General features: G+C 42.1%; 1 protein-coding gene across 1 annotated transcript in view; it reads left to right on the forward strand.

The window, feature by feature from the left end:
* Positions 1–23,191, forward strand: part of LOC144820081 (vomeronasal type-2 receptor 26-like) — a 160,073-nt gene extending 136,882 nt beyond the window's left edge. Inside the window, exon 6 of the mRNA XM_078677733.1 lies at positions 22,302–23,191. Within this exon, the coding sequence (XP_078533859.1) occupies positions 22,302–23,191 (890 nt within the window). The remainder of the gene's footprint in view (positions 1–22,301) is intronic.
* The last annotated feature ends 562 nt before the right edge of the window (positions 23,192–23,753 follow it).

Here is a 23,753-nt window from a genome sequence, read left to right on the forward strand (position 1 = left end):
TACATCTTCTTACTGTTTTGGGAGCCAAGCTACAGCCAACAATTACAAACGGCTCGCCTATCACCAGGGGAAAAGATGCTAAACTATTGTAAATCAGTCTTTGGAATCTCCAGGTCAATTGGCCAAACCAAAAGCGTCTGGAGATTGGTCTTCAAAAACAGTCCATGGTGGTGCAAGGGTCATTTTTAAAATGTATGTATTCCTTGTTTTTATCTGATCCTGACTCTCTAGCAAACAATTCCTGGTGTAAAATAACTCATTCTGTTTACACAGGCACCTGGAGAGCTCATATTTAAACACGTTTCCAGAGTTTTGATTTGCAGTCATGGTTTTCAGAAATGACTAAATCCATTTTTAAACAGTCTTTAAATAAAACGATTACAATTAATTCACTCACTGTGGATAGGGAGGCTTTAGTGGCAAAAACACTTGCTTTGTCAGTTTTTAATTCCCATCAGTCTTTGCAAATTCAGCCCTATTTGACTGCCTATTTTGCGGCCCATAAGAGGGATACATTTTTAAAATTAAGGCTTGGCAGATGCCCCACTAAAGAGGGCACGCTGACCTGGATACAACAGTGGCTAACCAGTGAATGCAGATTGTGCAGGTGGCCGCATGAAATTTTACTACACATCGTGCGTGTATTACTAAAACCTTTACTTCTTAAAGCCGGGGTAAGATCTAATCACCAAGCCCTTATTTTATGTTTATTGGGTGTGTCGATTCCATTGATTTGTGAAATGATAATGGGGCATATTATCAAGGGGGTTTATCTCCGCTTTTTTGGCTTTAAAAGCCAAGAAAGCGGAGATAAAATGATCTCCCTATTACCTAGCTGTCGCTAACACCAGTTAGCGACAGCTAGTAGGAGATAGCGACCATCTTGGGCCCCACTTTGCATGTCAGTGATATTTATCACTAATGACATGCAAAGTGGGCGTGCCAAGATGTTAGCGACTGGAAACTGTCGCTAACATCGCTATCACCTATTACCAACTTTTGGAGATATTCGCGCTAAGCGCGAATATCTCCAAAAGCTAACACATGCCCCTGAGCAGTTCTTAGCCATGTTATCCAATGGTAGGTGGATAACATGGCTAAGAGCATTAGCTCGTTAATGCATGATATCGCTGACTTTTCAGCGATATTCATGCATTGCAGATGTTTTTTATCGCATTTGGTAATACCAAGGTTTATCTGCGATAAAAATCGCCGTAGCTCAGCGGTAATTTTTTGTCTCTAACCAAGCAATAGCGATAATTATCGCTATTGCTTGGTAATATGCCCCAATGTTTTTAACAATTGCCGAACTAGGCTTTGAAGATTATGTGAAAGCACAGAGGCACTTTATTGTTCGTTTGAATGATGGCATATTTAATTGCATTGTTTTATGGCCACCTATATTACGATTGTATTGAGAGAGCGCAAATCGAGAAAAATTAGAAGTGCACCATATTTACAAGCACGTTGCATCAGTTTAGTAAAGATTATATAAGAGTGTCGAATTTATAGAGTGAAAATACATAAGAGTACTGTTCATATCATGCCAATCTCTCTCAATAAAAAACCTTGTGAAATAAAAAAAAAAAAAGAAAATACATAAGAGTGTTTAATTAAAATAGAATGCATATATCAGTGTGAAAAGCTAATGTAGAAGTGCGTAGAGATGTTAGAATGATGTTGAAATCCCATGTTATGTGGCTGTTGTAGAGGAGAATGTAATACTGTTAAACGTAGAAATGTGTAGGCCACATGGCTGTTCACAGAGAATGAAAAGGTGCTGTTACACTCTCACATGATATGGATTTTTTTTTGTTGTTGTAATTCAAAGTATTATTGATCATAGAACTGAAATATATGTTTTATAGAAGTGTTTCATATAACCATTGTGTGTAATAAGTTAGAATACTGTTTAGACTAAGAAATTAAAGGTTTATAGAGTGCACAGGCCCGTTTCATGTAATTCTAATAGGCCTGAATAGAGAAGTTCATTTCTTTTGATCTGCATGTGTTAGTTAGAGGAAGGTCATGTTAAGCATAAATTGCAGAGCCTGCTCGATGGTTTACGACTTAGAAGATACAGTGGAGGCCGGAATTGGGGGCCCACTGTACAAGTGTCTGTTTGCAGGTGCGAGGAGGTTCCAATCAAGAGAGTGATGAATAGAGTTTTGTTCAGGGAGCCAGGCAAAGGCCTGGAGGAGGCTTCAGGAATTTCCTGGGGGGTACCGTACTGCCGGAGAAGAGCCTGAGAAGCAAGGTCAATGCTAACGATGGGCCCAGAGGAGTATCAGCATGGAAAATGCCAGAACCAACACCACGTGAGGGGCGTCTCTAAAGGGCGTTTCTATTGTAAATGTGATTTTTGTATTAGGGACAGCACCCCTGGGTGGAGTTAGCGCAGATGTCTGAGGAACCTAAGAGAGCAGATGGGTAGGCAGAGAGGATAACTGCGAGACACCGATTTACAATGAAGACTAAGGGAAGTGAGTGATCTTCTTTGGAAGTCACCACGGCTGACACCTTTTTTAGGTTAAGATTTTACTAAGTAGGGATGTCACTTAGTCTAGTGTAGGGACAGTCTAATCTGGATTTTCTTCCTTTCTGTAAATGACACACAAGTTACAGCCTGTGTCTATTCTTGCAACTCTGATGATCTTTGAATTGGTTTTGGTGATATTCTTCTGCCGACTAAGAGCATTTAGAAAATGTATGTTTGTATTGATACCAGTATATCTTTTGAACCTTATTTTGAGATGTTTGTATCTCCAGTTAACTTTGGCTTTATAATAAACTTTTAAAACTTATTCGTAGTAAGTGGTTCTTTAGAGTGGTGTAAGTCCTTAACTGATTGACCTAGTAGTGGATTGCCTTTTACTCTATGACAGGTATCAACGGTTCAGTCGACCTGAGTTGGGATCTAGACCTATAGAAATAGATCAGAAATCCCGCCGTAACAGTTGGTAGCAGAGTAGGATGGTTACCTTCTAGAGGAAGGTGATCTAGACTAGGTTAAGATTACCCCAAGGTCCCTAGAGATCGAGAGATGAGCAGCGGAAGAATCGCCTGCCGAAGAAGGTGCTGACAGTGCGAGAGAAAAGCAGCAGGGTCGGACGAGAGTGAGTATAACAAGGGTCATGCGTTGACAGATTGCGGTGTCTTGTGTTGTATCTGTATTGTAATGTCATGCGGAGTTGAATGCCTGTAGTGTGATTGAGAGAGGGTTGTGAGCGCGCGCAACCTGGCAAACTGGGAAAATCTTAAGTTCGGGGAAGAGCTTAAGTGGTTCGGGTGTATCGAACATCCAGAGTAGTTGTCGACCAGAGTAAAGGGGGGCATGAGGTACCATTGATCGCCCTCAGGACCGAGATAGGGGGAACGCAAGAGTGAGTGTGTGGGTCACGGACGCAGGTCGAAAGTTACAGTGTGTAAGTAACCTATCAGTTAAGGCGATTGTCTGGACGTACACGGAAAGACATTTCGTCAGTTAAGGTGACAATTACAGTTAGACTGTGGGCGTACAGTCAAGGAAAGTGATCGCTTGGTCGGAAGTAATCATTTTTCAGAGTATGAATGGGACGCATGCATGACCGGGAGACGAGCTGAGAAAGGAGGGGAACTGCTGCGAAGGGGAGACGAGTGACGTCAGCGAGAGCCGCGCTGTGATAGGCCGGTTGGTGTGAAGCCGTGCTGTGATAGGCCGGTTGGTGTGAAGCCGTGCTGTGATAGGCCGGTTGGAGTGAAGCCGCGCTGTGATAGGCCGGTTGGTGTGAAGCCGCGCTGTGATAGGCCGGTTGGTGTGAAGCCGTGCTGTGATAGGCCGGTTGGTGTGAAGCCGCGCTGTGATAGGCCGGTTAGCGAGAACAGCGCTGGGATTGGTGGATTGTCATCAGGAAGTAAACAAACGCGGAGAAAATAGAAATGTTGTAGATTTTGAACATGAAGTGTTTTAAATGTTTGAGAGCGATCTTTAAGAGAAAAAGAAGAGAATCTTATTACGGGGAAGAGGCACCGCCAGAGGGTACACCAGCTGACTATATGGCAACGAATGTTGGGTTGCATACTATACTGTGGCTTGATACTTGGAGTAAGATTACAGAAGGGAATGAGGAACTGACTTTTCCGAAATACGGAACGTTTAGACTAGAGGTGTTGCATCAGTTGAAAGCAGTTATGTCCTCATTGAGACCTTTGCCTAGACCAACACAGTTTGAGGCCCTTAATGCGTGGATTAGGGCGGCGCACGATAGGAATCAGAACAGACGCCAAGAAAGGGTAAGGCGATCAGTAAGGGCAGTGCAAGATGCCAAATGGGATGCGGAAACCAAGAAATGGAGGGTACAGACGATTGAAGTGGATAAGTTGTACCCAATGAGAGAGGTTACAGGAGAAAAGAGACCCATAGAAGAGGATGACGAGAGCGAGTCGGAGGATGGCCTAATAAATAGGTTGTTGATAGATAGACTGCCTCCGGACAATAGGGAGATAGAAGGTACTGAGCTCCCAAGGGAAGATAGGGTTGACATAGAAGGGAATAGACCACTCCCTATAACGAATTGGGTACCTACCAAAGGTGAGGAGACACCTCAACATAGTCCTGTACAGAGAGTAGTCGGAAGGGTTGTGGTGCAGAAGATGCCAGCAACAGAGAGGGTTGAGTCTTATGGATTGCCAGATGCTCTTCAAGTACCCGTTACCATAGGTCCTATAGTGTCGGTTTATCACCCAGAGAAAGGGAGAGAGGAAGAACAGGTACGGCTAGACAGAGAAAGAGTTGAGATGGAAAGAAGGAATAACACGACAAATGCCTGGAGGCAATTGCCAGGACCGATAACGTGGAGCACCCCATTGGATTCAGCAGTGGATCCCGTAACAGAACAGGGGGGTCAGAGAGGACCGATGGACCTGAGGGGACCACGGCCGAAATCCTATAAAGAGTTGAGGGCTGACTTGAAGGAATGGGATAGGTCCACAGAAGCACCGAGCAACAGGTCAAGAGCAGAAGCTGAATGGGGAAGTCGAGGCAACGGGACATTATCTCACTGCAGGGCTAGTGAAAGCAGTCAGGAGTGGGACGGTAAAAGTCAGGAGAGTAGAGGAGTTACACGTCATATTGACGGTGGAAATGGGCAGGAGCAAAAAGGTAGAAGTACGGAGTGTGGAGAGACGTCTCGTCTCATTCAAAGTGAGGGAGACCAAAGGACACAAGAGTACAGGGATAGGTTTAAGTGTACTCTCCACGCACCTGATGATAACGTACAGCACTGGAATAGTGGGAACATGGGGAACCGCGAAGGATCTTGCCATGCGTTGAGTGATCAGAGGTCACAGGCGAATTGCAAAGGCATGGGGAATAATGTAATGTCTTACCATGCACCTAGAGAAACCAGGCAGAATGGGAAATGTGGGACTATGGGAAATAGAGAAGTGTTTCACTATACACCCAGAGAGGATGGAACTGCATGGGACCTGGAGAGATGGGAGAATGGGAGGACTCCCCATAACACGCCTGAGCCCAGACGTAGGACTCAGAGCTGTGATGGGAGAGATGTGAATGGACTCTCTAGAGATAGAATACTGAAAGCTGTGATAAAAGCCAAAAGACTCGATGTGACCAGCTTAAAATCTGACCTGGACGAGATAATAGATGGTGCGTTGCCTTTAGAAAGGATTGATATGTACGAACAAGATGAGCTGCTGTTTATAGCAAAGGATATTACTCGAAAGGCAAGAGCAACTCATGAGAAACTGTCTGAACTGGCAGACAAGTATATGGTAGATTTGTCCAGAACAAAGGCATTGCAGGGTAACCATAGGTTGCATTATTCAGATCAGGACTTAGATGAGAGGAGTGTTTGTTAAAAACAAGGGAACCCCATACAGTAGAACCTGGGGTAACGAGATGCTTTGGAAGAACAATGGTTCAGGGTAGGCCTTAAGAGGTCCTTAGCGAGGAATAGAACAGAGAGCGAGTGCTTAATAAGTCGCTGGGGAGCAGAGGTAGTAGGTATTGGTAGGAGTTTTTTATTTTACTCTCTTTTCTTAAGGGTATACATAAATAATTATACTGTATTGCAGGTGCTCAAGTGAATAGTACGGTGCAGGACGTGACATAAGTGATCAAAGTGAACGAACTGTCACACAACAACAACAAGGATAAAAACACAACAATTATATACAAATAGAACGGGTGAAATTCCTTGGGTGGGTCGACGGCGTTTCGATCTATATTAATCTAGATCATCATCAGGACAGATGAGCCTCCTGAAACTATAAGAATTTTAAAATTAAAATCAGGCTCCTACATGTATGCCTTACATGGCATTCCTACATGTATACTTTTAATTGCAAATTAGTTTTTTCGCTCCCGGGGAAAAGACAAAGCATGCACATGTACATATCTTAACACATGGGCATTTGATGAAGACTCATTTTAAAATTAAATCGAAATAAATTAAATTAAAGAGGCATGTGATTTAACCTCAACTTAGTGTATGGCGCTTCATCCGTCAAGAGTTATGAGCGCATATATTGCTGGTACAAATTAATTTATACAAAAGTGAACAAATTAAAAAATGTATATACCTTGCCGGTGCTCTTTAAGGCAAGGATGATTAGTTGGCAATACAGTAGATGTTGCTGTACTCAATTTGAATCTGTAGGCAATAGAGAATCGCAGTGAGCATGGGATGTATTTTGTAACATTAAAGGGTTAAATTTTATAACATTAAAGGGTTAAGGGCTGTAGTTAAAGTCTATAATTGCAGGGACAGTTAATAAATTGGGCGGATAAAATCAATATGTTTTCCAGCACAAGATAAGACTCTCCTCTTGGTTACTGAACAATGGTTCTGGGATTGTTCTATTAATGAAGAGAAAGGCGGGCTGAGGAATAGCCACTCATACTGCAACTTACTGTTTACTTAGTGAAAGCATGGATCTTCCACTGAAGGGAACAAGTAGCGCTCGGTCACATCTACTTTTCCGAGGGTCCTACTTGAACTTTATACAAAAAGAACAGAATTACATTAATTTGGACCTTAAAAACGATGCTTATCACTACTAGGCTGTATGAAGTATAAGCTACTCACTTTGAGGGGTTTAACTGTGAGAACCCGAAGTTAGTAGAAGGGGTTCGCTTAGCAAGGTCGCTTTTGCAGTGCAGCAGTCTTGGCGCCTGTAACTGCAAAAAACACTTGGGTCAGTGCGTGGCTAAGGCATAATTAAAAGGCCAGGCTTTTCCTTGTGGGCGGTAATAAACTTACTTAATCGGGCGTCACGTCGTGGCAGTAGAAGGGAGTCCAGGTATCTCTTCCGCGATAGCTCACAACAGACTGAGCACCGGCGCCGCCATTAATAGCGTGTAGCAGTGCGTGCGCGCGCAGAGACAACGTAGTGTGTCATTTGGCGCATGCGCGAATGGGGTACGGTCTGAGCATGCGCTAGGAGAGAGTGGTGCCTCTGGGCTCCTGCGCAGGGGGAGTTAATGTGTGGAACGATTTACAAAGGGCTGGTTATGAGATTTAATGGGCGATTTTAATCCTCAAGGGCCAGAAAAACAGCCTATAAAGCTGCGCAAAGGGATGAATTGTGAAAACCGATTTACAGATGGAAAGGGGAGACGTTAATCCTAGTGGGACAGAGTTGCAGCATTTAAACTGACCGAATAAAGAGCCAATTATAATTGGACAATGTTAAACGCATTTCTTCAGAAACCCTTACAATTAACACTTGTCGAAGGTGCTGAGAAAGTTTTGGAAAAGGACATTCAGTTAACACAATTAAACAGTTATTGATGCAGCTTTGTCAGTAGGAAACCAGAATTAATTAAACACAGATAAGCAGTTACTGATACAGTTGGTCAGCTTGTAACCAAAGGACATGACTTAATGGATTTTCAGAAAACATCACTTGGTGTTAATCATGTACACATGTTCCATTCATCCAGTGAATTGAGTCCTTTCTCAATTGTCTTGCAGTAGAATATCCATTTACATTCCAAGCGATTTAATATTGTTTGTTGATTGCCACCTCTGGCATTTGGCATCAGTTTGTCAATGACTTGCCACTTCATGTCGTTCTCAGTATGTCCCATTTCGAGGTAGTGCTCCACCAATGGGGCCGTTGTCACCTTGCATCGGATCCTACTCCTGTGTTGGGATCCTCTGGTCTTTATTTGTTGAGTCGTCTGTCCGATGTATAGTAGTTTGCACGGGCATTCAATACTGTAAATTACATTTTTAGAATTGCAGTTGGTGAAAAAATTAAGAGTGTGCTTAACACTTCCATACTCGAATACTTTAGTGTTGGTGGTGAATTCGCATGCCATGCCATGCACTTATTACATTTAAAATGCCCTAGGACTCGGAGTAGGATCCGATGCAAGGTGACAACGGCCCCATTGGTGGAGCACTACCTCGAAATGGGACATACTGAGAACGACATGAAGTGGCAAGTCATTGACAAACTGATGCCAAATGCCAGAGGTGGCAATCAACAAACAATATTAAATCGCTTGGAATGTAAATGGATATTCTACTGCAAGACAATTGAGAAAGGACTCAATTCACTGGATGAATGGAACATGTGTACATGATTAACACCAAGTGATGTTTTCTGAAAATCCATTAAGTCATGTCCTTTGGTTACAAGCTGACCAACTGTATCAGTAACTGCTTATCTGTGTTTAATTAATTCTGGTTTCCTACTGACAAAGCTGCATCAATAACTGTTTAATTGTGTTAACTGAATGTCCTTTTCCAAAACTTTCTCAGCACCTTCGACAAGTGTTAATTGTAAGGGTTTCTGAAGAAATGCGTTTAACATTGTCCAATTATAATTGGCTCTTTATTCGGTCAGTTTAAATGCTGCAACTCTGTCCCACTAGGATTAACGTCTCCCCTTTCCATCTGTAAATCGGTTTTCACAATTCATCCCTTTGCGCAGCTTTATAGGCTGTTTTTCTGGCCCTTGAGGATTAAAATCGCCCATTAAATCTCATAACCGGCCCTTTGTAAATCGTTCCACACATTAACTCCCCCTGCGCAGGAGCCCAGAGGCACCACTCTCTCCTAGCGCATGCTCAGACCGTACCCCATTCGCGCATGCGCCAAATGACACACTACGTTGTCTCTGCGCGCGCACGCACTGCTACACGCTATTAATGGCGGCGCCGGTGCTCAGTCTGTTGTGAGCTATCGCGGAAGAGATACCTGGACTCCCTTCTACTGCCACGACGTGACGCCCGATTAAGTAAGTTTATTACCGCCCACAAGGAAAAGCCTGGCCTTTTAATTATGCCTTAGCCACGCACTGACCCAAGTGTTTTTGCAGTTACAGGCGCCAAGACTGCTGCACTGCAAAAGCGACCTTGCTAAGCGAACCCCTTCTACTAACTTCGGGTTCTCACAGTTAAACCCCTCAAAGTGAGTAGCTTATACTTCATACAGCCTAGTAGTGATAAGCATCGTTTTTAAGGTCCAAATTAATGTAATTCTGTTCTTTTTGTATAAAGTTCAAGTAGGACCCTCGGCAAAGTAGATGTGACCGAGCGCTACTTGTTCCCTTCAGTGGAAGATCCATGCTTTCACTAAGTAAACAGTAAGTTGCAGTATGAGTGGCTATTCCTCAGCCCGCCTTTCTCTTCATTAATAGAACAATCCCAGAACCATTGTTCAGTAACCAAGAGGAGAGTCTTATCTTGTGCTGGAAAACATATTGATTTTATCCGCCCAATTTATTAACTGTCCCTGCAATTATAGACTTTAACTACAGCCCTTAACCCTTTAATGTTATAAAATTTAACCCTTTAATGTTACAAAATACATCCCATGCTCACTGCGATTCTCTATTGCCTACAGATTCAAATTGAGTACAGCAACATCTACTGTATTGCCAACTAATCATCCTTGCCTTAAAGAGCACCGGCAAGGTATATACATTTTTTAATTTGTTCACTTTTGTATAAATTAATTTGTACCAGCAATATATGCGCTCATAACTCTTGACGGATGAAGCGCCATACACTAAGTTGAGGTTAAATCACATGCCTCTTTAATTTAATTTATTTCGATTTAATTTTAAAATGAGTCTTCATCAAATGCCCATGTGTTAAGATATGTACATGTGCATGCTTTGTCTTTTCCCCGGGAGCGAAAAAACTAATTTGCAATTAAAAGTATACATGTAGGAATGCCATGTAAGGCATACATGTAGGAGCCTGATTTTAATTTTAAAATTCTTATAGTTTCAGGAGGCTCATCTGTCCTGATGATGATCTAGATTAATATAGATCGAAACGCCGTCGACCCACCCAAGGAATTTCACCCGTTCTATTTGTATATAATTGTTGTGTTTTTATCCTTGTTGTTGTTGTGTGACAGTTCGTTCACTTTGATCACTTATGTCACGTCCTGCACCGTACTATTCACTTGAGCACCTGCAATACAGTATAATTATTTATGTATACCCTTAAGAAAAGAGAGTAAAATAAAAAACTCCTACCAATACCTACTACCTCTGCTCCCCAGCGACTTATTAAGCACTCGCTCTCTGTTCTATTCCTCGCTAAGGACCTCTTAAGGCCTACCCTGAACCATTGTTCTTCCAAAGCAGCTTAGATGAGAGGAGGACAACTGGATTAAAAACACACATAAGGGAACTGATCACAGGAATAAGAGCATGGAGAGATCTGGACAAATGGGAAGAGAGATGGTCCAAAAAGGGAACTGTTAGGCGGAGCGCGAATGTGATGTCTCCGGAGGGAAGGCTAATGCAGATGGAGGCATTCCCTTTGCGAGAAATAGCGAATGGGAGTTATGTACACGTGCCCTGGAGTAGGGGAGATTTGGCTGCATTTACCAACTCATTTCCGAAGTTAAGGGAAAGTCCCGAAGAGTGGTACAAGCAGGTAGAGAGGTTTGTCAAGATTTCAAAAGTATTGTGGATTGATTTGAACACCTTATTCGATATTTTGGTCCCAGGAGACTTGTGGATAGCATGCAAGGTTAGTGTCGAATGGCCAACTGCAGAACCAGAAAGGGATGCTCGTACTAATGGACCGTCAGAAAGCGTAATGTTAAAATATGAAAGGGTGATGACATGGCTGAAGGAGAAGGTGCCGCCACAAGATATAGATTGGGTAAGAATAGGCCGAACAAGACAGGAACCCAAGGAGACAGTTCATGAGTTTTATGAGCGATTGCTGAAAACATTCAAACAATACAGTGGATTAGATGTAATGGATCCCAAGGAGATAGGACAGTTTGTATCGAAGTTCGTTTTGGGGTTGAGACCTGATATTTGTTTGATGATTCAGCAACATTTAATTTGTTGGCAAAACAAACCATTGGATGAAATTTTGAGATATGCAAGGTATTGCAGTGATGAAATAGATTCCAAAGCAAAGAAACTAAAGGAGAAACTGATGATGGTGCAGATGCAGTCGGCTGGAAGGGGTGGACAGCAGCAACAGGGAACAGGGACAATGGGACGGAAATCAAATAGTCAGAATAAGGACAGCGAGGAAAACCTGAGACCTAGAATAGACGTTGCTACATTGAAAAAAACGACAAAGTGTCACCAGTGTCACCGGGTGGGACATTGGAAACGCGAGTGTCCCTATAACCCTGAAAATGGAGAACTAGAAGTAGAGGAGGAGGAAGTTCAAGAAGTTCCAGTTCAAGGGGTGACAGTGCCAAAGAGTAAGGTGGCCAAAGGGGGGACTTCGGCTCCACGAGCTCAGTTCCCGCAGCCACCAAAGATTACGACAGGGGGAAAGATCTATAGACAAATGCCTCTTTTTATAGACGAAGAAGAGTGTTACTACGGTGATCCATTGACGGGACGACGTGTAAGTAGAGAGGAGGACTGTACCCTCGGGGCAGTTCTAGAGGTGGATCAAAGAGGACCGTTTGTTGAGGCTGAAGTGGCAGGGTGTCCTACAACATTCTTAGTAGATACCGGAGCTACTCGATCAACTTTGAGATCGGCAGTGGTTCCAGATCTACCAATGTCGGGGGAAACAATTCAAGTGGTAGGAGTCGCAAATAGGAGAATGACTAACCCTTTGACGGAACCAGTGCTAGTGAAAATAGGAAACTACACCGATGAACATCAGTTTGTAGTATGTGATTCTAGTCCTGTGTGTCTGTTAGGAAGAGACTTATTGTGCAAACTGAACTGCACAATATACTGCACACCTCAGGGAGTGGAGGTACAGACTACAGACGATGATGCTACCTTTAAAGTTGCAAATTCGAGAGTATGCGTAGAACTGTATCCTACCCTGACTGTGGAGGAGCTTCCTTGGGACTTACGAGATACAGTGTCATCAGAGGTATGGGATTTTACTGGAGAAGAGATAGGATTGATCAAAGGAGTAGAACCAGTGAAGATCATGGTAAAACCAAATGTTGAATATCCAAGAACGCCTCAATACAAATTGACCCCGGAGACGATTGCAGGAATAAAACCCGTAATCGACTCTATGATTCAACAGGGAATACTGAAGGAAATCGTGGGTAGTCCATGCAACTCCCCAATTATGGGTTTGCAGAAACCTAGTGGGAAATTTAGAATAGTACAAGATCTTCGAAAGATTAATAACATAGTTGTTTCATGTTGTCCAGTGGTACCGAATCCATCAGTGATATTGTTTCAGATACCATTCCAAGCTGAGTGGTTCACAGTGATAGATCTTTGTCAGGCTTTCTTCTCAATTCCATTAGATGAGTAGAGCCAGTATCTTTTCGCTTTTAAGCTGGAAAATCGTGTCTTAACATGGTGTCGTATCCCACAGGGGTATACAGAAAGCCCATCAATTTTCAATCAGCTATTGAAGAAAAATCTTGAAAGTCTAGTACTGCCACAGAACTCGGTTCTGGTCCAGTAGATAGACGACCTACTTGTTGCGTCAGGAACGGAAGAAGCTTGTAAGATAGATACCATCGCCTTGCTGAACCATTTAGCTGAAAATGGGCATAAGGTATCTCCGAGCAAATTGCAGTACTGTCTGACAGAAGTACAGTACTTGGGTCACCGGATAGAAAAAGGAAAGCGCAAGGTGTCACCAGATAGGATAGAGGCGATAATGAAGATGAACGCGCCTACGACACAGAGAGAAGTCAGGATGTTCCTAGGAATGGTCGGATATTGCCGACAGTGGATAGGTAACTTTTCGCTGAAAGCAAAACCCTTACAAAAACTGACGCACAAGGAGGTGAGTGATCCGGTACCATGGGACAAGGATTGTTTGATGTCGTTCCTACAGCTGAGAGAGGACTTGTGCCGTGCTCCAGCTTTGGGGATGCCTGTTTACGAAAAACCATTTTCACCTTTACTGCTGCGAAAGAGAGGGTTGTGCTTTGTCAGTTTTAGTACAAACTCATGGAAATGCCCGTAGACCAGTTGCATACTTTTCGGCTACTTTAGATCCGGTAGCCGCAGCGTTGCCCGGATGTCTCAAATCCGTTGCTGCAACAGGTGTCAGCATTGAAAGGTGTGAGAATGTAGTCATGGGACACCAATTAGTGGTGTATGTACCTCATTCTGTAAAACTGTTAATGACCAGGACCAAGACACAGCACTTAACCAATAATAGGCTCACGCGCAATGAGCAAGTTATTCTTGCTGCGGAGAACGTGACCCTTAAGAGGTGCTCTGTTTTGAATCCTGCTACATTGATGGCACTTCCTAATGATATAGAAGGGGAAGAATGTGAAGATCATGATTGCCTTGATGTGACTGAACTATGCACCAAGCCAAGACCAGATATTGTGGATGAGCCGTTGACTGACCCTGATGAAATTTTCTTTGTTGATGGCTCATGTTTAAGAGACGATACTGGTCGGTTGAGAGCAGCTTATGCTGTTTGCACCATTACTGGAGTTGTGGAAGCCGCTTGCCTGGAAGGAGTACACTCCGCTCAGGTAGCCGAAATCATTGCATTGACACGTGCCTGTTTAGCAGGTAGCAAAATTAGAGTCACCATTTATACCGATAGCCAATATGGTTTCGGTGTAGTTCACGATTTTGGGCAATTGTGGTCTCAGAGAGGTTACATGATCCTCTGGTTCGCCTATTCGAAATGGGGAATTTGTGCGACTGTTGTTAGAAGCATTACAAGGTCCAGCAGCAATTGCGATTGTTAAATGTGTAGCCCACACCAAAAATACAGATTTTGTATCGCAAGGTAATCGATATGCAGACGAAGTTGCTCGATATTGTGCGGAGCAAGGATATTCTTTCACGGAAGTGGAAGTAGGTGGGGCTCAGGAAAAGACAGAGTTAAACATGATGCTAGAAACAGTTGATACTTGGGAGGATTTAAAAGACCTGCAAGAGAACGCACCTGATTCTGAGAAAAAGGCATGGGAAACAGCAGGTTGTGTGAAAAGTGAAACGGATTTGTGGGTTTCAGCAGATGGAAGGGCAGTATTACCTAATGAATTAGTGAGTCCAATGGCACGACAGATACATGGTCCAGTACACTTAGGAAGAGATGCCATGCTGAGGTTATTTAGGCAGACTTGGTATAGTCCTAGGTTTAGTATTGCAGCAGAAGCAGTGTGTCGAAGATGTGTCACATGTCAACAATTGAACGTAGGGAAAAGAACACCAGTTACAATGAGTCACATTGGGAGGTCTGGGGGGGCCTTTCAACCGAATGCAATTAGATTTTATTGAGATGCCAAAAATCAACCGCCTCAGGTATGTTCTGGTGGTTGTATGCATATTTTCCAGATGGGTCGAAGCATACCCTACACGCAGGTGCGACACACTCACAGTAGCAAAGTTGTTACTTAGAGAGTTGATCCCGCGCTTTGGGGTGCCGACCTCTTTGAAATCAGATAGAGGAACTCATTTCAACAGTGAAGTTGTGAAGATGCTTTGCTCTGCATTGAACATTGATCAGAAGTTGCACTGTAGCTATCGACCAGAGGCTTCAGGTATCGTGGAGCAGATAAACGGAACTCTAAAGTCCCGAATAGCCAAAGTATGTTCATCGACGTCCTTAAGCTGGCCTGATGCTCTGCCCTTGGTACTCATGAGTATGCGTAGCACACCAGACAGGAGGACAGGTCTCTCTCCACATGAGGTTTTAATGGGGAGGGCAATGAGACTTCCGTCTGTTCCAACTACAGCTTTGTTGAATATTACAGATGACCTGATCCTGGATTATTGCAAGGGACTTTCTGATGCCATTCATTCTGTGTCTCTTCAGGTGCAGGCCGCTGAAGTTCCATCTTCAAGAGACCTATGTCACGACTTGTGCCCTGGTGATTGGGTGCTGGTGAAAAAACACGTCCGGAAGAACTGCCTAGACGTGCGTTGGAAGGGGCCCTACCAAATAATCCTGACAACGAATACTGCTGTAAAGTGTGGAGGGCTGCCAAACTGGATTCACGCTTCCCATACTCGAAGAGTTCCAGCACCCTTAGAAGAAACAGCTCCTCTCACAGATGAAAATCCAGCTGTGGACGGCGAACCACTAGAGGGGATCAGTCAAGCTGTGGGGGTGTCGGAAGAAGTAGGGAGTGCTACAGATCCAGAAGAAGAAAGACAGGACGACAGTGAAACTGAAGTTTCTACTGAAGGAGAAAGTTGCTGTGAATACGGCTCAGACACAGATCAAGACAAGAGTGATCAAGAACCGAGTGTGAGGATAAGAAATAGGAGAACAAGGCGTGGAGAAGCTAGTTGGCCTGAAAGAAAGCAGAGGCCGAGCTTGAAGCCAACTCCAGAGAGAACTCTTGCTCCTATATCTGAAGACTCGGATCTGGACGAAGGTGCACAAAGACAGGAACAGGAAGGTCCGAGAAGATCGAGGAGGGCGCGAGTGCCCTGCAGAAGATACGCTACTCCTGAGTGGACCTACCTAGCAGCAGATGTCCAGTGCACGGAGATCCGGGAGGGTGAGGGAAGTGACAGTGACCAGTACTGACCCAATCATAACATTGGAAGTAGTATTGTTGATACCAGGAGTGGAGGTTGTAGGGTTGCTGACACTCACTATCCCCAATCCTCCTTATCTGAGCAGGATAAGAGAAATGGTTTTAAACAGAATAGAATTTCCAACTTTTTGTTCAACGATGCCAACACTCGAGGAGATCATTCTTCGTTTAGAAATTTTGGAATACGTGATTAGAGCCGCTGGAACACGTATGATTCCAGATTGCTAAAGACTTTGTAAATAAACAGATTGAAAGATAACCTAGCGCCAAGTGGAAGAAGAAGAAATTTAGGGACTTCCATTTAGTGGACGGAGAAGGGCTAGGGTTGTCTGTTGCTATAGAACTCAAAGACTGATCTTGCAGAAGGGATTATCAGCTTCCAGGTGTGGTTCGGAAAGGCTGAATAAGCAAAGAAGAGAGACTTTGTGTTGTGAAAGAAAATCAGAACTACACTGTCTTGAGATCATGGAGGCCGGCAACCCAAACCGCAAGACAAAATGCATAGTAGGCACACTTTTAGTGGGAGTAATTTTTCTTATAGTTTTAGTAGTTACTATATCATATGTAGTGGGACATGAAAATGAAGAGAAGGCAACAAAGGAAGCAAATATTGTATTGATACAGAAACCTACTACTGCTGGTCAAAGGGGGGACAATACAGAGAAAGATAAAGCTTTACTAGCAGCAGAGACTCGTAGGTTGCATGTGGATGAATCACAGGGAAATTTCAAATCAAATGCATATGCTAAATTGCTTTATGAATATATTGATGATATGGAGGTAAAGAATTGCTATGTGTGCATGCAATTGCCAGCCTCTGTAGACGAAGGTAATAGATATCATCATCTTCCATTGACTTATGGAATCACATGTAGTTTGTTGCTTAGTATATTTTATGAACGTGATGGTTTTGAGTATTATTTTTCAAATTTTGATGCTGTTTTACCAGAAGTTCCAAACTACAAGCACATGAACAAGTGGGATTATTATAAGAGTGAAGATAGATTAAAGAAATTTTTCATTCCTTGGAAAAGGTTGGATACTTCACATGCCCGAAGAAATAATTTGACTTGTAAAGTGTCAGAAATTGAGAAAAGGTTTATAGGACAGGTGGATGATCGGTATAGGAGACAGAAGATCTTAAAGGCTTCAGGCCAATGGAAAACAGATTGGACCGAGGAAGAAAGGTCACACAAAAGAAAGGGTAGTAATGGTCCAATAGCTTTAGATCGAGAGCAAAAAGGGAAACTGTGTATATATAGGGGTAAAACCTATTATGAGAATGTGTTTGTGGGAGAAGTAAATTGTGAACATGCTTTCCAATTAGAATATTATACAAAGGATTTCTTGAAGGGAATGCAGGTGATCCCGAATGTATATTTTGTTTGTGGAAGAAATGCATACGTGAAACTACCGGATAATTTGTATGGATCATGTTATTTAGCAATTGTCTTCCCCAAAATATACCATGCTGAGGATTTGGAAATTAAAGAGAGAGGAACTCAAGCTAGAGGAAGAAGGGATGTAAGCTATGAGGAAGTAGTTGGAGACGTATTTGGTGCTATGTTTCCTCTTTTAGGGATAGCACTGAATGATGTCAAGATTAGAAGATTGGCAACAGTTGTAGATAGGTTGTCCGCCAGTACTGCTAGATCCTTAATGCTGGTGGAGGGAGAGATGCAATCGATAAGGGCAATGGTTCTTCAGAACCGACTTGCTCTAGACGTTCTGTTAGCCAAAGAGGGAGGAGTCTGTAAGGCTTTGAAGGTTCAGGAATGTTGCACTTACATTCCAGACAATTCAAAACCTCTAGAAAAGTATATACGGAATATCACTGAAATTCATCATGAGATTGAGGATTTGACACAGGTAACTGTGTGGGAAAAAGTAGGTCAGGGAATGGGTAAAGTTGGAGGTTGGTTTGCCAACCTAGGAAAGGGTTTCATTTGATACATACTGAAACCTATCATCATAATAGTGATTTGTATAATCACCTTGTGGGGATTGGTGCGGCTGTACCAATGGTATAGATCAAATAGGTTGCAGAGATCCATGAGAGAGCAGGAGAGGAGATTAGCTGCGATGCAGGATAATCAGTACAGGAGTCTGAGGGCTCTAGAGATGATGAAACGAGAGAGTACTGCAGTGAGTTCTATATGATACAGTGCATACCTCAGGGATGGTGTTGTGATGGTGATGACTACTAAAAGTCATCAAAGGGGGGAACTGAGAGAGCGCAAATCAAGAAAAATTTGAAGTGCACCATATTTACAAGCACGTTGCATCAGTTTAGTAAAGATTATATAAGAGTGTCGAATTTATAGAGTGAAAATACACAAGAGTGTTTAATTAAAATAGAATGCATATATCAGTGTGAAAAGCTAATGTAGAAGTGTGTAGAGATGTTAGAATGATGTTGAAATCCCATGTTATGTGGCTGTTGTAGAGGCGAATGTAATACTGTTAAACGTAGAAATGTGTAGGCCACATGGCAGTTCACAGAGAATGAAAAGGTGCTGTTACACTCTCGCATGATATGGATTTTTTAATGTTGTTGTAATTCAAAGTATTATTGATCATAGAACTGAAATATATGTTTTATAGAAGTGTTTCATATAACCATTGTGTGTAATAAGTTAGAATACTGTTTAGACTAAGAAATTAAAGGTTTATAGAGTGCACAGGCCCGTTTCATGTAATTCTAATAGGCCTGAATAGAGAAGTTCATTTCTTTTGATCTGCATGTGTTAGTTAGAGGAAGGTCATGTTAAGCATAAATTGCAGATCCTGCTCGATGGTTTACGACTTAGAAGATACGGTGGAGGCCGGAATTTGGGGCCCACTGTACAAGTGTCTGTTTGCAGGTGCGAGGAGGTTCCAATCAAGACAGTGATGAATAGAGTTTTGTTCAGGGAGCCAGGCACAGGCCTGGAGGAGGCTTCAGGAATTTCCTGGGGGGTACCGTCCTGCCGGAGAAGAGCCTGAGAAGCAAGGTCAATGCTAACGATGGGCCCAGAGGAGTATCAGCATGGAAAATGCCAGAACCAACACCACGTGAGGGGCGTCTCTGAAGGGCGTTTCTATTGTAAATGTGATTTTTGTATTAGGGACAGCACCCCTGGGTGGAGTTAGGGCAGATGGTCTGAGGAACCTAAGAGAGCGGATGGGTAGGCAGAGAGGATAACTGCGAGACACCGATTTACAACGAAGACTAAGGGAAGTGAGTGATCTTCTTTGGAAGTCACCACGGCTGACACCTTTTTTAGGTTAAGATTTTACTAAGTAGGGATGTCACTTAGTCTAGTGTAGGGACAGTCTAATCTGGATTTTCTTCCTTTCTGTAAATGACACACAAGTTACAGCTTGTGTCTATTCTTGCAACTCTGATGATTTTTGAATTGGTTTTGGTGATATTCTTCTGCCGACTAAGAGCATTTAGAAAATTTATGTTTGTATTGATACCAGTATATCTTTTGAACCTTATTTTGAGATGTTTGTATCTCCAGTTAACTTTGGCTTTATAATAAACTTTTAAAACTTATTCGTAGTAAGTGGTTCTTTAGAGTGGTGTAAGTCCTTAACTGATTGACCTAGTAGTGGATTGCCTTTTACTCTATGACAGGTATCAACGGTTCAGTCGACCTGAGTTGGGATCTAGACCTATAGAAATAGATCAGAAATCCTGCCGTAACACTATGATGCTCAGTCTTATAGCTATTATGTGTTTAGAATTTACAGATCATGTGTAAGCACCTAGGCACTTATTGTCTATTTGCACAGTGGTACATAATGTTTACAGTTTTTATTAATTGTTTAGGGAACTACTTGATCATTATATTTTACTTTTACTATGACCAATGAGCAAGTGTGATAAAAATGTGTATATGTGGAATGAATGTCCCAGTAGGGTATGTAACCTTTGAAGCATTTTTTGGGTACAGTTATATAATAATTATCAAATTAGGGAAATGCAAATGGTCCTTGTTAATTAAATATCAAATGTTTGAAATAATTGAGGAGATGGTGGGGGTAATAACAGCCTATCGCCTAATTTAAAGGATTCCCGAAAAGTGGGATAACCATAGATCTGCTGTGATCAGGAATTCTACCTTCGGGGCATCTATGTCTGAAAGAAAAGGATGGTTAACTATTTTCCAGAAATTATTATTATATGTTGTCCTCACAGCTACTGAAACTGCCTCTCATGCTTTGTACTAGATCTCATTCTTCCTCTCAGCTAAAATGTTTTTTTTATGATTCTTGCTGCTCTAACATCAAATAATGAACGTAGGTGAGACAGTTAAAAAAAATTCCTTTATCTATTTATGAGCAGTCGTGCAAGCCTTGTTAACCCATTGCCCGCTGCGTGAGGTGTGGGTGATTCATGGATTGGGCGTGTTTTGGACAGCCCCCGGCCGTCCTCTGTTCACGCCCACTGTGACGTCGACCGTCAGACGCACCGAACGTTAAACCATGTGCGTGGCGAACTCCAAGTTGAGGGTTTATTTGAAGTCGAACTGTCAGAAAAGGAATCTATATTCTTGAGAATAATCGCTGTGTTAAAAACCACTGATTCAACCTTAGCCCATTTAAATTGTATACCCTTATTCTTGGTATACTCCATCCTAGAACATTCATTCCTAAAGGTCTTTTTAATCTGGGTGTTTAGCGATATAATAAGCGGTTTATGATCACCCACATACTTAGTAACAACTTTAAAATAAAGGAGAAGTGGTGAAAGTTTATTGTGAACAAAATCATCAATCATGCTACCTCTTGAGTTTCCCGTGAAGGTCATGGCTCTACTGTTCTCCTTATGAACCAAGTCATTGGAAAAATTCAAATCAAACTTCAGAATGAGAGTGTGTAGTGCCTCCCCATAGGGCGTATGCTTAAAATGTGTGGTATTTTCATTAATGAGGTTCATAAAACCATAGACCTGTTTGCCACTAAGATGATGACATAAATAAACATTCAAATCCCCAACCAATATTATAACCACCTCACATTTGGCTTTCATATGAAAATCTAAGAAAAACTGTCAAATTGCTCTATCAAATCAGTTATGTGCTGGTTAAAGTTGTTATAATAAAAATTTACCAGCAAAATGTCATGCGTGGAGAAAGCTAAACGAATTATAAAGAAAAAAGGGGAGGACCATAGTACCGAGGCCTTGAAAGCGGAGATTTAAACAAATATAAATGTGGCAATTTTAAGTCATATTTGAGCTTTAAAAATAAAGGGGCACATGCATCAAACTTCATTTTTGAGATGACCAAATAGCGATTTTTAAGAAATCAGTATTTGGTAATCGTAAAATGCAATGCATCAAAACAGGGTGCAAATAGCGATTCTCTAATTGAGATTACGTAAGAATCGCAATTAGGGAATCGTTATTTGTAATTGCAATCTATTCTTTCCTATGGGCCTCAAAGCCCATAGGTGGGAATGGTCATACATTGCCTAAATTATGAATACCTAATTGGTAATCTCAAATTAGTTAATGCAGAGGCAAGGGTGCCCAGGGGCCTAAGGCCCCCCTGAGGTGCCCGGAACAAAATATTTTGCACATGTAAGGCACGCACATGCTCCAGGGGCAGATTTGTGCATGTTTCAAAGTATGAACACCGTTAACATCAATTTCAAATTAATGTTTATTAGCGTTTCCTAAATGCACAGTTCGCATTTATGAAAAGCTTCTTGCATGTACAATATGGAATCGCAAATTGCGATTCCCTATTTGCATTCGAAATTTAGGTAATCACAAGATATTACGATTTCCTAAATTGCGAATCCAAAACTTTCATACATAGCAAAAGGCCATTGTGCGATCACAAACGGATGATTTTTACGAATCGCACTGTTTGCGATCACAAAATTGCTTGATGCATGTGCCCTTCATCATTATGAATTCTTTGAATTAGGATGTGGATTTATGAATTGCACATTGCCAATTGAACATATAGGCCTGTCAAACCATTTGTTAATCAGACCCCATCTAAAAACTGTTTTTATAATGTTTGTACGTACACTACAAATGTTACTTGTTTTGGAAGTTACAAGGGTTTTTTGTAATGTATATCCCTTTTTTATTTTTTATATGAACTCATTGTCACTTGTTTAAGTTTGTTATTTCATTCAAATTTACAAAAGACAACTTTGCTTACGCAAAAACTGTATGCTCAGAGAGAGACGTTGATTATATGAGACTTCCTAGAGATATTAAAAATCCTTTTCTTTATACATCACTCTGCCCTTTAAAAACACACCAATTTATTAAACAGACAGTGGCATTATGTTATGTGTATTGATATTTTTATTTCTTATGACGATTACATTTTTGTGTTTTAGACATGGAAAACTGCCTAAAATGTCCCGATGACCAGTGGCCCAATCACATGAAGACTGGGTGCATACAGAAGGACGTGGTTTATCTTTCCTACAGTGATAGTCTTGGTGTGAGTTTAGTCTCTGTATCTATTGGTTGCTCCATAATCACAGCTGGAGTGCTGGGAATCTTTCTTAGACACCGGGACACACCAATAGTGAAGGCTAATAACCAGAATATTAGCTACACCCTCCTTGTCTTCTTGATGTTGGCCTTCCTCTGCTCCCTCTTGTTCATTGGACACCCTACGCCACTGACCTGTATGATCCAACAGGCAGCATTTGGGATTATTTTTACTGTTGCTGTGTCATGCGTTTTAGCAAAAACCATTACTGTTGTCATTGCCTTTAGAGCTATCAAACCTGGGAGCAGGCTAAATAGGTGGCTGGGATATCGGGTATCTGCCTCTATGATCCTCTTGCCAACAATGGGTGAAGTAGTAATTTGTCTCACATGGCTGCTCACCTCTCCACCTCACCCCGACATGGACACACAGTTTGAAATGGGAAAGTTGATCCTGCAATGTGCCATGGGGTCTGTTACTGCTTTCTATAGTGTTATCGGTTACATGGGCCTATTGGCTATTTTGAGCTTCATTGTGTCTTTCCTTGCAAGGAATCTACCTGATAGATTCAACGAGGCCAAGCTCATCACATTCAGCATGTTGGTGTTCTGCAGTGTCTGGATCTCCTTCATCCCAGCATACCTCAGCACCAAAGGCAGATACATGGTGACCGTGGAGATCTTTGCAATCTTGGCTTCCAGTGCTGGACTGCTTGGCTGTATATTCTTCCCGAAATGTTACATCATTATACTCAAGCCAGATGTAAACAAAAAAGAATATAGGGGTTAGAAGCAAATTATAGAAATAAAAATATTTGAGTGTGTCATGTTTACAGATATGTATAAGAAAAGAGGCACACTCTAGAGTTCATAACTCAGCAAAATACTATGTACAACTATGTATTAAAAAAATGCAAATTGTATGTTACAATACACATATGTTTAAACAATGAAATATTACTACTATACTAAGCTATGATTGGAGATTTATAGAGCGCATGGCGACCCATAGCTAGTTGAGAAGGAACTGTTGCACCAAGACTAGAGGTGCTATTTTAAAGTTAAAGTCTGACAAAGCTAGGTCTTAAGAAGTTTTTGAAAACTGTGTTCATTGTCTATGGACCAAATGACCAACGGGAAAGGAATTCCAGAGTTTGGCCACATTAAAACAGAAAGACCGTCCTCCGCTTCTGGCTCTTGAGATGATGGAAAAGGTAGCCATATATGAGTTGGTTGATTCGAGTAGCCTTTTAGGGGTGCAGGGGATGACAAACTGGCGTAGGATGGGAGGACCATGCACGTGTAAGGCTTTATGTGCAGTGCACAAGGCTTTAAATTCAATTCTTTAGGCC

The sequence above is a fragment of the Lissotriton helveticus genome, chromosome 2_1 (genome assembly GCF_964261635.1).
Source record: "Lissotriton helveticus chromosome 2_1, aLisHel1.1, whole genome shotgun sequence".
Classification (NCBI taxonomy): Eukaryota; Metazoa; Chordata; class Amphibia; order Caudata; family Salamandridae; genus Lissotriton; species Lissotriton helveticus.